The sequence below is a fragment of the Halichoerus grypus genome, chromosome 3 (genome assembly GCF_964656455.1).
Source record: "Halichoerus grypus chromosome 3, mHalGry1.hap1.1, whole genome shotgun sequence".
In the NCBI taxonomy this organism is placed as follows: domain Eukaryota; kingdom Metazoa; phylum Chordata; class Mammalia; order Carnivora; family Phocidae; genus Halichoerus; species Halichoerus grypus.
The window spans coordinates 64,711,676-64,724,773 of NC_135714.1; the positions used below are offsets into that span (position 1 = coordinate 64,711,676).

The 13,098-nt window shown below is 35.7% G+C and overlaps 1 protein-coding gene across 1 annotated transcript in view; it reads left to right on the forward strand.

Annotated features, from left to right (window-relative positions):
- Positions 1 to 13,098, forward strand: part of CFAP299 (cilia and flagella associated protein 299) — a 554,803-nt gene that overhangs the window by 526,145 nt on the left and 15,560 nt on the right. Inside the window, exon 5 of the mRNA XM_078068194.1 lies at positions 9,596 to 9,725. Within this exon, the coding sequence (XP_077924320.1) occupies positions 9,596 to 9,725 (130 nt within the window). The remainder of the gene's footprint in view (positions 1 to 9,595; positions 9,726 to 13,098) is intronic.

Below are 13,098 nucleotides of genomic sequence, written 5' to 3' on the forward strand. Positions count from 1 at the left end.
TAGCCTGGGTAATAAACAGACTTTAAACTGGTCACATGGATTCTAGCACTCTTTACTGCCATCTCCTTAAATCCATTCTTCATTCACTACCAGCATAATCTATCCAAACTGCATATCTTGCCCTGCCACTTTCCTATTTACAACCCTCAGATATTCCCATTGCTTACAGGATGAAGATAGTATTGTTTGGTATTATAAATAAGGCTTTCTGTGACTTGTTCTCTGGCTATATCTTCAGTCTCATTTCTCACCCACCTAACTGAACTTTCTGTTCTATTGATACTGAATTGCTAGCCACTCTACCCCCAGCATTCTCCATTCCAGTTCTCAACAGCATGATTTCCCATGCTGTCTTATCTAGTTAGAGGGCTATTCTTCCATCCCTGATGCCATCCCTCTACCTGGCTAATTCTTATTAGTCATTTAAGATTCAGGTCTCATGTTACTTCCTCTAGGGAGCTATTTTTAAATTCTTCTTCTCTTCCTTCAGCCTGAGTAAGATTTCTCTCCTCTGTCTTCCCATCGAATTTCAAGCATATTTTTATTGTTTGGATTATCTGTTTTCTCCTATTAGATAGTGAACTCATAAGACAGGAACTGTATGTTATTCCTTATTCTATCCCAAACATGAAAAATTGTGCTTGATGTATAGTATATCCTCTCCATTAATGTTCTTTTAAAAACTGAATGGATGGATGCGGGGCCCCTGGGTGGCTCAGTCGTTAAGCGTCTGCCTTCGGCTCAGGTCATGATCCCAGCGTCCTGGGATCAAGCCCCGCATCGGGCTCCCTGCTTGGCGGGAAGCCTGCTTCTCCCTCTCCCACTCTCCCTGCTTGTGTTCCCTCTCTCACTGCATCTCTATCAAATAAATAAAAAAAAATCTTAAAAAAATAAATAAATAAATAAATAAAATAAAATAAAAACTGAATGGATGGATGAATGGATGAATAAGTGAATTAATTAATGTGACTTCTCAGGCACTTCTCTCAGCTCCTTGCCTTGCTCTAAGTCATGTGGCATCTAGACAACATATTTCCCTCTTGACCTGCAGGAAAAATTGGACAAATGACTACTTTGAAGCCAGAAACCCTCCAAAAGCCTTATTTAGTTAGTTATTTACCTATTAGAACCTTTTAGATGGCCTAGATGGGTAGGAGGAGGGACAGCAGATAGTGCATCTTTAATCTGGACAATTGACAAAATTTCCATGAATGATGCCATGTATTTAGAGAGGTCCTGGACCAGATCTCTGGTTCTGTTCATCTCAGAGCACGCTATGTCTCACTCAGGTGATAACCCTGATATTCACAAGCAGTTGTTCCTACAAGATCCACTCATTACAATATCTATAACATGCCAAGAGGGGGTTCTCAAACATAAACAGACTGCACAGAAAGGCTTTATTTCAATTATCACCCTAGTTTGGCCTATATATAGTTTGGAAACCTATATTGAATTTTAACACACACCACCCCACATATATCCATCATGGTAAATGCAAGCAAAGCTTGGAGGTTTCTAATCCTGCTCTAATACATATGGTAAATTAGGCCCAATTTTTTAGAGGAATCCCTCTGTACACTTCCTGAGATGAAACAACTCCTTCTTTGTAGCTGCATTTTTTTTTTTTTACCATAAGGGACAATTTGGCTCAAAATCTCCTATTTTGGAGTTTATTCCTTGCCTTCCTCCTTATGTTTTGCTCCCAAGGGAGAATCTTTACTACTTGCATGGGATATAAGACTATTGCCTAGCCTGAGAAACCTGACATAGAGTAATAGTTAGCAGATAAGCAATGAAATAATCGTCTTAAAGTCTTAGATTAAATGCTGATTTTGCTACATAATATCTAGAACATTCTGTAGCTCTAATTTTCTTTTCTATAAAGTGATAATTTAATAATAATAATAATAATAATAATACATACATACATACCTACATACATAATACCCCTGTCTATCTTATATGATTGTTTTGGATGTTAAAAACAAAGAGTATAATGGTGAAAGCTCTTTGTAATTGATAAAGCACTACATGAATGCAAAACAACATTCACAGTAGTTGTTTCAATAATATCAGAAAAAGAATGAAATTAAGGGAGGGCTTTCTGTGAACCCCACTCCATCCCTGCACCATCCCTTCAAGATTCCGCTTTGAGAAAGTGCTGCTTCTTCAGTTTACCACAAATGGCCACATAGCCCAATTGCTATAGGAGCAGCTGGTTGCTTGACCTTGAAGTTCTCACTCTAGGATTTGCAGCTGAGAGGTGCTCCAAAATGTTTTTAATAATTGCTTTAATTGAAAAATCAGAAAGAGCTTGTGTAACTCGTAAATCTATTTCCATAGCCCTATCACGGGGGAAATCTGGTAATGTGTTCATCTGTTAGTATCACCCACTCCTTTCCCACTGCATGAGGCTGGAAATTCCAGACACCCTACCAGGGGGCTGGGGTCCCCAGTGAGGAGGCCAGTGTACAGTTTAGGAGTATGGAAACAGGCATGAAATCCTCAGAACCTCTACCTGTAAGAAGGCTCCCTCTGAACAAGGAGCTCCTTGGTGGTGACCTAAGAAATCTTCCCATTGGGCTATATTATTCTCTACCCTTGAGAATCTATTATAATTAGTCAAGTATCCCAGGTATTATATTCCATTCACCACTACCTCAGTGCTTTCTACAACCAGTCCAGCCCCTTGACACCACACTTTTGGTTCAGAGCCCCATAGTGAGCATGCCAGACAGGTGCTAATCTGTCTTCTTGCACAAGTGAAAATTAAAAGAGTGACAGCCTGCCAGCTGTGAGCTCTCCCTTCTATCCCTGTGCCTTAGAATGATAGGAGGGCCAGCCTTACTAGCTCTCCTTGCTTCCTTCACTGAGCACTCTGTCCCCAAAGGGAAGGCACATACAGTTCCTGCATTTTAGTAGGAGACAGTTAAGAATCATATTTCATATTTAATTTTCATCCCACAGCAATTTACCTTCTGCCTTACCTCCCTGTGTATGACTGAAAATTTCTCATAATGGTGAGCACTGATGTATGTATATTTTTCAGTTTTTATCAAATCTACTTTTTTTTTAAAGATTTTATTTATTTATTTGACAGAGAGAGATATAGTGAGAGAGAGAGAGCACAAGCAGGGGGAGTAGGAGAGGGAGAAGCAGGCTTCCCACCAAGCAGGGAGCCTGATGTGGGACTCGATCCCAGGACCCTGGGATCATGACCTGAGCCGAAGGCAGACGCTTAACAACTGAGCCACCCAGGCGCCCCATTATCAAATCTACTTTGTTACTATCTTTTCCACCTAGAATGCTTAGCCCTACTGCTTTCCATCAGGAAAATCTCACTAGAAATACATTTGACCAAGACATATATTCTTTTTTGACCCCTACAGCCCAAAAATACCTTACATAAATTTCTACGGTATCATTTTTTGTTCACATTTCTGATGTCCTATAGACTATGAGTTCCTTGAAGGTAAGAACCGTTTTTCTGGTGTGTGTGTGTGTGTGTGTGTGTGTGTGTGTGTGTGTTTTATTATTAAATACTCAGGACCATTCCTGGCACAAAATAGATGCTCAAAATTGTGTTGAATTGAACTGAATGACCACCCTGACTATCTGTCACCAGGGATTTTAATGTTCTCAATTATTTTAATAGTTACAGTGCATTGTTCAACAGTTATCTATATTTTCCCAACTGGCATAAGCATTTATTAAATAGCTGATTGCATTTAGAGATACAAGATATAGCCATGAACAGGAACCAACTTAACTAACTTAGGGAAACACTAAACTTTAGATTCCATGTTCTTACCAACCAAAATAATTGATCAAACATATATTTTTACATGGAATATGATATTCCAGAAAATTAGTTATTATTGAATGTTATGCTACTTTGATATTATTTGAAAAATAAAAACAGAACAAGAATATTTATTATTCTAGATTAAATTTCATGTCTCTATACCACAATTGCAATTCCATATAATATAATTTTTCCACAGCAATAAAATTTAAAAAAAAAGGTCAACCATGAGAAAACATGCTTTAGCATTGTTTAAACATTTTTATCATATCTTTGGCAAATCTATGGCAAAACTTTGGAAGCATTTTACATAAGCACTGGATACATCAACTCTAAAACAGCAATGTTTAAATTTTTAGATTTGTAGGTGTGTAGACCACACATCTCCATCTCGGTTTGTCCAGCATCATCTGAGCTTACTCTCATTGTCTTGGCATAATTATTAGTAGCAACCCCTATCTTTTCCAAGAGGATCCCAGTTCGGACAGTAAAATTATAAGGTCGTCTTACTTATGGGCTGTCTACACAAAGATTTAAAAAAGGAGACAATAACGTTTAACACTTAAGTGTCCCTATGATTGATACGAAATCTCCTTATTTTTTCATTTTTCAATATAATCTTTGGATTTAACAAAACTAGTTCTGTAGGATTTTAATTTTATTTCTGTTTTTACAAATTTCCTTTAAATATGAGTATTTCTCTGTCCAACAAATTATATTTTATAAATGTACTTTCTTTCTTTTTATCTCAAAGGGAATGTGCTTTAATTTTATAACCATAAACAAGTCTTAAGTGCTATAAAAGCCTACTGGTCCAACTGTATAAAACCTAAAAAGATTTCATTATTAATAGAGATAAGAACAAAATTCCTTCCTAGTTAGTATATATTGTCGATTGTATCCATGGGGAAAATCCCTTAGATGATAATAGCTTCAATTCCAGTGATGTGTTCTCTGTGATGTCAAATTTCATGTTTACGTGGTAGTGATTTTGGTTTTTCTCTATGCTTTATATACTGGTGACTGAACAATCATTATGTTTATTCTATTTTCACCCTAAGACCTTAGTTTGCCTTTAAATGTATTTTTATTTGCATTTTTCAAATCTTTAATAACATTGTCCATTTTATGCTTTCATAATTTCTGTAAGTATGTCTCTTCCATTCCATTTGGAGGAAGGTAGTGAGCAAAACGAGGCCAAATAAGGTATTCTGGAGAATGGCTTTGAAATTTACTCCCCCTGGTGGTCCAAAGCTCTGTTGCCCTGTGATGTCATCAGAATATTTTCTCTGGTGTCAACAATTATCATGTAAAATAAATGACGAACAGGTAATTGTTCCCAAAAATATACATGAGATCCCCTTATCACTTAATGAACAGACTTTCCATAGGTTTCATTTTATGATTACAACTTATTTATATAAGTCATGTATAAGTACACTCATACCTGTACACTAAAATGTCCAATTTCCAGGTTGTTTATCATAGGGAATAAATGGAAAATTGTTCTTTTATTCCAAAAGCTTAAATAATTGTACATAAATTACCTCATAAGTTCTTCTATCTGTTATAAATACAGTATGTTTAAACTTTTCTACAAGTATTTTCAAGTTGTGAACACTGAGACATAAATAAAAATAATGTGTAAGAACTCACTGAATCAAAAGAGGCTTTTATAATCATAGAATATTATTATTATAAAGAGCCTTTGAAATATATAGTTCAACTTCCGAACTTCACATAAGAGAAAATTGAAATCATTGCATCAGGGTTTAGATTTCCTAAGTCCTGGATCAATGTTCTAGATCAATTCTCTTAATTTCCTCTTAAAATAATTTTTCTTGCATCTTCTTTGTTTTAATTCTTAATAACTGAAAATAATATTAATTGGATTATAAATAATAATAGTAGAGATGGGTAAAGATCATTTATTTAATCAATAAACATTTATTGAGTGCCACTTATTGATATAGAGAGTACAACAAGGATAAATAGGTTTGGAGGGTGGGAAAGGAAAATTTATTTTTTGGTATTTGAGATAGAGGAGTCTATGGCTTATGCCAGTAAGTACAATTAAGCAGGTAATGTGGATTATCAGCTCAGGTGAGAGAACTGAGATGGAGGGCAGGGGATGGCAAATTGGCATAGAGAAGATGGGTTTAATTATAATGTATTAGGAGAAAAATGTGACAGCCTGGAGAAAATCTGATTTTGGGTGAGTTTTGAAATCTCTTTTCTCATCTTCCCTTTCTCTTTCTTATTCCTCTTCTTTCTACTTCTTTTCTTCTTTCTTCTTTTCCTTTCCTTCCCTTTCTTTCTTTTCTTTCTTTCTTCCTTCCTTCCTTCCTTCCTTCCTTCCTTCCTTTCTTTCTTTCTTTCTTTCTTTCTTTCTTTCTTTCTTTCTTTCTTTCTTTCTTTCCTTCCTCCCTTCCTTCCCTCCCTCCTTTCCTTCCTCCATTCTTTTCTTTTCTCTTCTTTGTGTAGTTGGGATTGTTGACATGCGTTTGTTGGTCCTGGGGAAAAATTTATGGTGAGATGAATTTGATTATGTCAGGAAAATTTTAGATGATTATTTGAAGTAACTAAAGAGGCAATAAGGGATGGAATTTAGAACATACATGGATATGATTTTTTTCTTGGAGAAGAAGAGGGGCACCTATTCCTCTGAGTTGACTGGAAGGAGGTAAGAGACATTGTCAATATAAACAAATTTGCTACTGATGGAACAAGATATTGATAATTAGTTTCCATTTAGTGTCCTTTATTTTCTTAATAAAGTAAGAGGTAAAGTCATCTTCTGAGACTAAGGAGGAAAGTGGAGGAATAGGAGGCATGAACAATACAATGAATGACAGAGGAGATAACTAGAGACATGTAAAAAATTGCTCTGTAGTGCCTGAAATCCAACTGAGGTTAGAGATTTGGAATTTAGAATTAAATCAGTGGTACAGTTGTTTCAGCAAGAGTTGCCAGAGACCATAGGTAGGAACGGAGACAACAAATATTTGAATCAATTTTGAACTGGTATTTTTCAGTATAAATAGGGTCAAATGAGCAATAAAGTTGTGACTACTGGCAAGTATCTTGTGAATCATGGGTAAGTAAAGAAGTAAAGAAATCAGTTGTAAATTAGGATGAGGGTGAGCCAAGGAACTCAAGGCCTCAATAAGGTAAAACAGTAGTGTAGATGAACAAACAAAGAATACTAATAGACAATAAAAATTCAAAAAAAGTTAAATGTTTCACGGGGATTTCAAGTTCAACATGTCCAAAACTGAACCTCCTCTTCCCCCCAACTCCTTCCTTCTTTTGTATTTTATATCCTGGTAAATTATTCTGTCCACTTAAGAATCCACACCAGAAATCTGAGAATAATCCTAGGATCTCGTCTTGTTGACATCCCCCTCATAACATCAAATCCACTTTTTAGTATCTTTCAAGTCCAGTTCCTCATTTTCATCTACAAGTACACGTTAGGATCACCTGGGCTCTGCATGTATAAAATTTGATTATTTTGTACCTATTTCATGGGGTTGATGATAGGATTAAATGAGATAATATATTCATTAGGCTCAGTACAGTACCCAGCACATGATAATTATTGTCAGTTGTCCTTATTAAATACTAATAATCATCAGCTCTTAGAATTGACATGTAAAATGAAACCTGTTTCCCATCCTTGCCTAGAACAAAAGTATTGATAAATAATCTAAATTGTTCATCAAAAGGGGTACCTCGGTGCCTCAGTCATTGAGTGTCTGCCTTCGGCTCAGGTCATGGTCCCAGGGTCCTGGGATCGAGCCCCACCTCGGGCTCCCTGTTCGGCAGAAAGCCTGCTTCTCCCTCTCCCACTCCCCCTGCTTGTGTTCCTCTCTCGTTATGTCTCTATCTGTCAAATAAATAAATAAAATCTTTAAAAATTAAAAAAAAAATTGCTCATCAAAAGTACCACATGCTATACAAATTAACATTTTTATGTAAAGAGTGTGTATGTATATATATATATATATTTTTTTTTTTCCCCCCCTGCCTGGACTTTAATAAGGCTTTTTAATTTGAGCTCTGAGTAAAAGGATAAGAATGTGTGATATAAATCATGCCGCTCTAAGCACAGCTATGCTATGACTCAAGCATTTTACTGGGATTATCTATATCTATATATCTCATAAATAATTATTTAGAGAGACATATAAAAGGTTAGAATCACACCCATTGTCCCTCATTCCAATTTAGCAATCTTTTAACTGAACGACCAGTAAGATAGAGGTCAAATTATCTTTCTTTTATGGATTAGAGTGAATTTGAGAATATAGCTTGGGTGCACAGTCAGATTGGCTCCTAATACCTTCGCCACTGAATTGAATTTATCACCAGTGCTAGAGACTGCTACCTTACCATCACCCTATTGGGGGCTGAGCCTGCCATGATAAACTTCACTTTTGAAGGCTAGCTAAAGTAAGGACCTAGAAAGCCATGAAATGCTCAGCTCCTTTCCTCTATTCACCAAATAGTCATTCCTGCTCTCTTGTTGGGGACAGACTCAACAGACAAAGGTGGTTAGAAAACCACTTTTCCTAACTCTGTGCCTCAGAAAGGGCAGATATTCCTATGTCTTGGCCATAGAACAAATACTAGGGGAAGAGAGAAAATAGCTCTCATTAATATGTCCCCAGTGATATAAATATATGATTGATGTAGTGAGCTTTTTCTAAGTGTTGAAAAATTTGAGGGTAAACATTACATTTTCAGGTAATAGCACAAAAATTGATGCCTCAGAAAACACTATAATTCAAAGTGAGTTTAATCAATGAAATCTATTCTTTAAAAATGAATAAGGGGAATAATAAATTGCAAAACAACCCAGAAATAGGATATTAGACATATTAGAAACATGTTAATACTTGAACATATTAACATGATATTAGAAATGTGCTAATAAGAATAAAATATGTGAAATTAATATATTGAGAATTCTTACAACTCATATTACGGTATTATATTAATTTTTGACAAGTAAGTATGAAGCAAGACATGGAAAAAATAAGAAGTTTCCACAGATCAACCGAAAAAAAAAAAGATAAAATGCAGGCAATGTTGAACAGTAGGAAGAACACACTTGTGCTTTGAAACGCACAGATCTGGGTTGAAATATTAGTCCTATGACATATTAGTTGCAGGGCCTTATCCATGCCAGTTGACCTCCCTAGCCTACTTGCCTGGTCTGTGAAATGAGAACAACTTCATATGGGTGTAGTGCTAGAAAACATCACATCATGCCTGGCCTATGGTAACCTCTCACACTCACATAGTTTCCTCACTCCCTGGGAAACATATTATTGAAAAATAAAGCCTGAAAGAAATGAATTAAATTGTTTTGAATGAAAAGAGGTGACTTAGCCTGCCTTTCCTTCCAGTAAACAGTCTCTTAATACCCTGAATACTCTTAAGACCCTGAAGAATCTGAGCTAGAAGAAATAGCTTCAAATTGCATCAATTTTCTTCTTGACTTCCCGAGGAATATAATACTGGACTAGGCCCTAATTCATAAAGTGTCCAAACCAGGAAATTATGCAAAATTGTCATAAATATGTATTTAAATAATTTGAGAAAAACCCAGTCTAATCTCTTCTGCAAGAATTTTAATCACACATGTGTCCTACATGGTTATACAGACTACGATCCAATTCATTTATCTTGAAACTGAACTGCCCCAAATATTTTCTGAAATATATTTGTCAATTTATTGTATCATACATATTAATTTCTAATAAATATTTATTTTTCTAGCTTTTACAACTGGGACAGTCATATTACTGTTTGGAATTCAACTCCCAATTATCAAGTGATTGCTGATAATCCAGAAGGTTTACTTTTCAAGTACAAAAGAGACAGAAAAATTCTCAATGTAGATCCAAAGGTAAGACTGCTTTTACATTTATATATCACTCCTAATTTTATTGTATTTCTTCCATTATTAAAAAATCTATTAAATATTTGACACTCTTCAGTATTTAAATCTAGAAATAAAAGACTGTGTTGAAACATATTCTTAAAGAAAAAGAACTCCAAACTTAATCAATTATCAGAAATCAATAGGGAAGGGGCACCTGGGTGGCTCAGTCGTTAAGCGTCTGCCTTCGGCTCAGGTCATGGTTCCAGGGTCCTGGGATCGAGCCCCACATCGGGCTCCCTGCTCCGTGGAAAGCCTGCTTCTCCCTCTCCCACTCCCCCTGCTTGTGTTCCCTCTCTCACTGTGTCTCTCTCTGTCAAATAATAAAATCTTAAAAAAAAAAAAAAAGAAATCAATAAGGAAGAGTTTGTGGGGAATTTAAATAGAACTTACAAGTGAGACTGCTTCTCCAAGCCTACCAGCAAATTAGATCAGGGAGCCAGTGAGCAATGCATTTGTGTGCTCTGATTCTGGGGATGTCCAGTACTTTTTGCTCTAAACGGGAAGATAAATCATTTACAGAAGAGAGACTCTAACCTCACAAATGTTCCCAGAATTCTAACATCCCTTTTTATATGTGACTAGCACTGAAAATAATATTACCCTTAGTGTATTTCTAAGTGTTAACTTAGAAAATACATTTTATTTAAATATTTTAAAGACATGTCCCATGATATTTTGAATTTGTTCAAGGACAAATATTTACCTCTTACATATTTTCAATGACTGTGTTTGCATCATGACTTTTAATCATGACTTCTATGTTTAGGGGTAAAGGTTAAAACTTTACTTAAAGTAATATGTGCTTGGGTTGCTTAGGCATTTTTTTTAACTCTTGGAAAACATGTTACTCATATGACAGCAACAGTCTAAAATCCAAGTCAAGAAAAGTATTCCTTCACAGTGAAAGAAATAGGAATTTTATGATATGCCTGGGATAGAGACAAGGATGGACCAAAGGAAAATGGGAGTCTGGTTCTAAAAACTTTTCCAAAACTTTTTAGAAATTTAAAAAAATAAAATAAAATGATTTTGTTTCATATCCACTTAGTACAATTTCTTGCTCATAAAAATTGCTCAAAACTACGTGCTCAAAGAATGAATAAATGAAATTCTTGGTAAGAAATGGATTGTTGTCTGCAATCAGATACAACTCCAACACAATGACTTAACAGAATAGAAGCTTCTTTCTTTCCCATGTATGAGGCTCAACTGTCAGTCCAAAATTAGGATGGCAGCTCCACAGTCATCTAAGCCAAAATGGCCCTCATCCTCTTGGACCAAAACAGATCTCCAGCCCAAACAACCACATTTCAAACAGAATTCATGGACGGAGTTCAAATGGTGCAAAGGACACCCCTGCCCCAGTGCCTTTTAAGGAAGTTTCCCAAAAGCTACAACACAAAGCTTCACTTATATTCCATGGCAAGAGCTTAGTCACATGGCCATATCTATCTACATGGAAGGCTGGGAAATATAATCTTTGTTCAGGTGGTCATACGCCTCACTGAAATCAGAAGTTCTGGAAAAGGGAGAAAGAAATTTGGGTAGACAACTAGCAGTTTCTGAGACAACATTATCTCCTTCAAAAGAACACTACTCTTGGGGCACCTGGCTGGCTCAGTAGGAGGAGCATACAACTCTTGATCTTGGGATCGTGAGTTCAAGCCCCATGTGGGGTTGTAGAGATTACTTAAATAAACAAAATTAAGAAAAAAAGAACCCTACTCTTTTATTGGTCTCGGGTTTCTCATTAGTAAAATGAAGGACTGAACCTGAAAATCATTTGGGCCATAATTATTATGAATTGATAAATATCAGCACACCTTCTCTCTAGTGGTGCCTCTTTCCTTCTCACAAATGTGTGTCAAAATTGAGGCAAAGTACAGGAAACTTAATTATATTCACAGAGACTTTTAGAAGGCTAAAGATATAAAATTATTAATGGCTTCATTAAGAGGTGTGAAATAAATTTTTGAATCAGTTTTGAATGATACCACACTTAAACTACTTTAGGGCTCTATTTTAACTAATGGCATATACATACTTCAAGAACGTATGTCATGAATTACAGTTTTTAATAGTCTTTGTGGAATCATTATTGAATACAAACTGTTCCTTGAACATGGTTTAAATAACTTTACTAAACCACTCACTTCCTAAATAATTAATCATGAGACTTCAAAGATTTAATTTTCAATACATGAAATATAACATTTTCTTCTCTGGGGGAGGAAGTTTTTTTCTTTTCTAGATTTTATTTATTTATTTGAGTAAGAGAGAGAGAGAGAGAGTGAAGGAGAGAGAGAAGGAGCAGGGGGAGGGGCAGAGGGAGAAGCAGACTCCCCACTGAGCAGGGAGCCCGATGCCGGACTCCATCCCAGGACCCTGGGATCATGACCTGAGCCAAAGGCAGACACTTAACCAACTGAGTCACCCAGGTGTCCCTAGGGGGTGAGAAGGGTTTTGATTATAATTTCATTACAATTCAAAAGATTCATGATGATTCTGAAGGAAAGGTATTTCCAAATCCTGGAGAAATAATAAGGGTCTAGTTAATTAGTGATGAGAGGAAAGAATTAGTAAAAGAATTAATTATAAAAGAATCATTGAGTAGGACACTTGATATTACTTAGATACTTATATTTATTTAATTTTTCTTTTAATTTTATCTTTTTGAAGATAAAAACTTATAGCTGACCTACTGGAAAAGAATGCTGGTTTCAGCATCAATAAACAAAATTCTATGCCTTACTTTACAATTAACCGACTGCATGGCCTGGTGAAATTCACCTAACTTCTCAGAGTTTTCACATTCACAAATGGAAGATGTGAGTGTTGTTCCTATTTCCTGATCTCTAGGATCCCTCTACAGCCCCAGTTCTCAGAGATTCTGACTCAACTGGTCCCAGGTGTACATATTTTCACAAGCAGCCAGTGTGATTCTACTACAGATTATCTATGAACCACAATTGGAGAAAATCTTCTCCCTAAAAAGACAAGAATCTCAAGAGATCTGGCACTCTGTTTTCAAACCATAAGTGTTCTCAAACATTTGACCTCAGACAAAATATAACACATATATTTTAATTTTTATGGGCTAGGTATGAAATTAGCATGTACATCTACATAATATCTTAACTTACCTTCTTCTAAGAGCCATGATCCTTTCATATTTCATGCACCCATACAGCATCTCTTACAGACCTACAGAAGAATAAAAAAATAAGCTGTCAGGTTTTTAAAATTACAAATGCACAATGATAAGAATTACATTTTTATAGTTAATGTTTTTATTAATAATTTTATTTGAAATTCTTCCTAAAATGAACACCATAAC